We start from the raw sequence: 4,124 nt of genomic DNA, 5'->3' as shown, positions 1-4,124 counted from the left end.
TTATTTATATAAGAGATTATTAATTTAATAATATTCTTTCTTTATCTTTTTTGTGTGATAAGTGTTCTCTTCCGTATACTTAAAACTGCATTATTTAATTTTAGCTCTAAGTTACAATAATACACAATGAATTAGAAAAATTAAAATATTTGCAAATATATGACTTATTTTAATAATTGTGTTGTGATTATTTAATTTTATTAAATTGTACATACTTGTACGCGCAATAAATGTTTTCTAAATTTTTATTTTTCAGATGCAATATTTTCTGGCTTTACTAAAAGGCGGAACGACTTTACCTAAAATCTGTGATTTTTGAAGATTTGATTTTAAAAACATCGAGAAATGGACACGCGCATAAGCTGATGGATTGCCAATGGGATTAAAACGATTCATTGGCGATCGCTGATAGATCCAATCGGGTACCATTATTTTGTAAACTCGATTATACTGTACGGCCAGTTCAAAGATCTGCGAATCTTTTATGTTATAGATTCCAGATTTGTTTTTTTTTTTTTTAAGGATGGGGAAGTGTCGAGTTATTTATGTTGGAATAAAGTCTTCTCAAATTTCTTAATATCATTGTATTTCAACTGATTTAATTATATTTTAAAATACGTTGTCTCCAAACATATACATTTATGTTAATAAATTTTTCAAGCATCTATTCAAATTTTATTTTTAGTCCAATGTCAAACATGTATGGCATCAATGTGCATATCAGGCGAATACGCAATATTTTTCTCTCTAATTCTTTCATTTTTTACATTTTAAATACGTTATAACTGTAGGTATATAACAAGCTACATGATATTATAATCATATATTTTATATATAAAATTGTTTACTACAAGTTCTCTTTAATTATTTTCTATCATTGTAAACAAATATAATAATTTATAATTTTATGAAAAAAAGTTTTTTATCTTAAAAAAATATAAATATGCAGCAATCGAAAAAATACTTTACAGCATTTATATGTGTGATTTGTAGATTATAAACAATTCTATAAACATTTATCATTCAAATAAAGAATTGATAAGGCTTTTCTATTAAAAATAAAATTAAATTAAGAGGGTTATTATAGGACATATATGTGGAGAAGCGTGAGTTTCGAAAGGAATAACGAAAGATTATTTCTCTCTATCTCTTTTCAATTTCAGTCACCTCTACACGACATCGCAAACAATAATACTGCTGTAACGACCGTTACGGAGACACAGGTAGACACGTATTAAGCAGTCGTGTGCCATCATCGGTGGTGTGAATTATTTCTAATCATTGCAACAGAAGTGTCATTAAGGATCCCGTACGAAATTTTTTCCTAAAATTGGAAATCGACGTTGTTGAAGTAAATTGAGACCATCTATAAAATCACGTGAGAATAACTTGAATTTTATTCCAAAATAATGTGTTCATTCTCTGCAGTTATTTTCGATAGTTTTTTTAACAGTTGGCGCAAATACAACGCAGCTAGTATTTAATCGATGTCAACAGAAGAGAATTTTTTATTAAAATTGAACCAAGTAATTTGCCAGTTCCAAATTTCTGAATTTTGAAACTTTATTAAAGAATCTTAGCTAGTTATTTAAAATAACAGTTGATCCTTGGCACATAAAAAAAAAGAAAATAAAGGAACAAGCAGAAAAAGCTATATACATATATGTAACACGTATATTAAATTTAATAATTTATCCTTCAATTTACTCGATATATATTTATATTTTTTATACATATATACATATATCGTAGAATTGGAATTTTGTGTTACAATGCATACAGGTAATAATACATCATTATTAAAAAATGTTTCTTATAATAATAATATTATACATATAGTTCTATATACATAATATAAATTTCAATAGCTGAGTCATAAATTATTAATATACTCTGAAATAACCGCTTCTTCCTAATTTTATAACCAACATATTCCCTTTACAGCGTTATTTGCGATCATCATCGCTAACATTGTGTGTGCCTTCGGTGCATCAATGTCATTTAACAACCAGACTTATAAAAATCTATCTTCAGCGATTATAACATATGTAGAATTAAAGGATGTATCTAGTCTAAAAGAACCATCGTATATAGTATGTAATCGATGTATTGGTATCTTATATAAGTTTTGAGTTGCCTAATTTTTAATTTATGTTTTGCCACAGAATCAATTGATGAACATAAAAAACATAGTAAATAGTCTTACAAATATATGTATGATAACTTCCTTACTTTTAAACGGTGCTAAAGAAGCGACAGAAAATGAATTGATGTCTAATTTGGGTATTACTGACGATCAGAAAATATCTTTAAACGGATACTTAGCTAATCTTACTTACTTAAATGTAAGATAAAGATATTATAGTACAAAATTTTTCTGAATAATGATATATTTATATATGTTTTTAGGGTATCGGAAACATCGAATTGCATCTAGAAACTGCAGTATATGTTCAGAATTCAATTGAGCTAACAGCCGACTTCTCATCAATATGCATAAATATCTTTAATTGCTCGATTTCAAAAGTAGATTTCAGCAATAACACACATGTTGCAGAAACTATAAATTTATGGGCCCAAAAAGCAACAAATTATAATATGTTAAATCACGTAATTTCTCCAGGTATATTGTATAAATGTTTGACTAACAATTAAATATAAATAAATTATAGTTTATGCAAAACACATTGTTAACAACAATATACTTTATATGAATAGTTAATGTGGACAAAGGTACAAAAGTTATGTTGGTAAATATTGTTTACCTAAATAGTAGATGGCTGAACTCAACTTATACAAAAAAAACAGAAAGACGCAAATTTTATATTTCTCCATCAAAAATGTATTTTGTTCCAACAATTAAATTTGAAAAATCGACATTTATTCATGGTGAAATACCACATTGGAATGCCAAGTTCATTGAAATTCCATTTTTGGTAAATAATTATTATTTATAAGATAACTTTCGAAAATAAGATAATAAATCAAAACATAATTTTATAGAACATCAAGAATTAAATATTGAATCAAAATATAATTTTACAGGATAACAACGTTACAATGATTATATTTTTGCCAAATAAAAATATGGAACCTGGGAATCTGGAGTACTTGGAAAAAAAGCTTAACTTTTTCGAATTTGAATCAATTAGAACTGCATACACAAACAAATTTGAGCAAGATATGGATCTATATTTACCTAAGTTTATGACTGCATATCATGAAAATATGACAGATTTTTTTCGTATGGTAAGTATTGTGTAATTAACAAAATCTGTTTACAACTGATATATAAGAGATTTTGGATAAAATCTAGAAATTAAAACTGATAATTGCTTGTAGATGGGCGTTACTACGATGTTCGAGAATAATGCGGATTTTACACGTCTCTCAGAAATTCCTCTAAAAGTGAACAATATCGTTCAAACGGTTTCCGTGAAAATTAACGGAGAAGGTTCGGAAGCTCCAAATGATAACATTTGTGAGTAATAGAAAACTTTAGGTGAATACTGTGTGTATAAGCATTGCAATAAAAAAAATTTTGATTACAGTTGACGAAAGCGAGATAAGAGAACCGGTAGATCCATTGCAAGAGTTGGTCATAGATCGTCCGTTTCATTACTATATCGAAGTATACGGAGAGATAATGTTTGCTGGAACCGTGCGAGCACCAGAATTTATATTTCTGAAAGATGAATTATAAATTCTATTATATTCTTGTATTTATTGAAAGTTTATATCACACAATATATGTATATCTTAAATTTTTTTAATTTTATCATATTAACGTATATAAAATTCAAGCATTAATAAATAAATAATCTGTATTTTGAAAATGTTCTTTAGTCATTTTTTGATCAATTTTATTATTGCTTAAAAGTAGCCAAATAAATTTGCACTTATGTGCGTTAAATACAACAAAATAACTATATATGCATATACAATCGAGCAACTATGTACCTATAATTATATAATGTAAAAGAGAGAGACGATATATACGCGCTTTTTAAATATGATGCGTTATATATTAATTGATATTTTCGCATAAATACATTATGAAAAATCTTTCTCAAAATTTAAATGCTATATATATCTAGAAATTTGTAAAAACAATTTGTGTATTA

The 4,124-nt window shown here is 26.6% G+C and overlaps 1 protein-coding gene across 3 annotated transcripts; it reads left to right on the top strand.

The window, feature by feature from the left end:
* Window positions 1-1,056: 1,056 nt before the first annotated feature.
* On the top strand, window positions 1,057-3,747 carry LOC115236846 (antitrypsin-like). 3 transcript variants are annotated; one of them, XM_029809548.1, is made up of 9 exons: window positions 1,082-1,378; window positions 1,454-1,782; window positions 1,945-2,093; window positions 2,166-2,345; window positions 2,410-2,623; window positions 2,719-2,936; window positions 3,046-3,249; window positions 3,343-3,481; window positions 3,552-3,747. In XM_029809548.1, exons 2-9 carry the CDS (start codon window positions 1,773-1,775, stop codon window positions 3,701-3,703), a joined length of 1,266 nt encoding a protein of 421 aa, XP_029665408.1. In that variant the 5' UTR covers window positions 1,082-1,378; window positions 1,454-1,772; the 3' UTR covers window positions 3,704-3,747. The 3 variants fall into 3 exon arrangements, with proteins under 3 accessions (XP_029665428.1, XP_029665419.1, XP_029665408.1); XM_029809568.1 differs by lacking the exon at window positions 2,166-2,345 and having other exon boundaries at window positions 1,057-1,378; XM_029809559.1 differs by lacking the exon at window positions 1,454-1,782 and having other exon boundaries at window positions 1,078-1,378.
* Window positions 3,748-4,124: the final 377 nt, after the last annotated feature.

The sequence above is a fragment of the Formica exsecta genome, unplaced genomic scaffold, assembly GCF_003651465.1.
Source record: "Formica exsecta isolate Colony F162 unplaced genomic scaffold, ASM365146v1 scaffold1118, whole genome shotgun sequence".
NCBI lineage: Eukaryota > Metazoa > Arthropoda > Insecta > Hymenoptera > Formicidae > Formica > Formica exsecta.
Note: the sequence above shows the minus strand (reverse complement) of the source record. Positions and strands in the feature narration are given on the sequence as shown.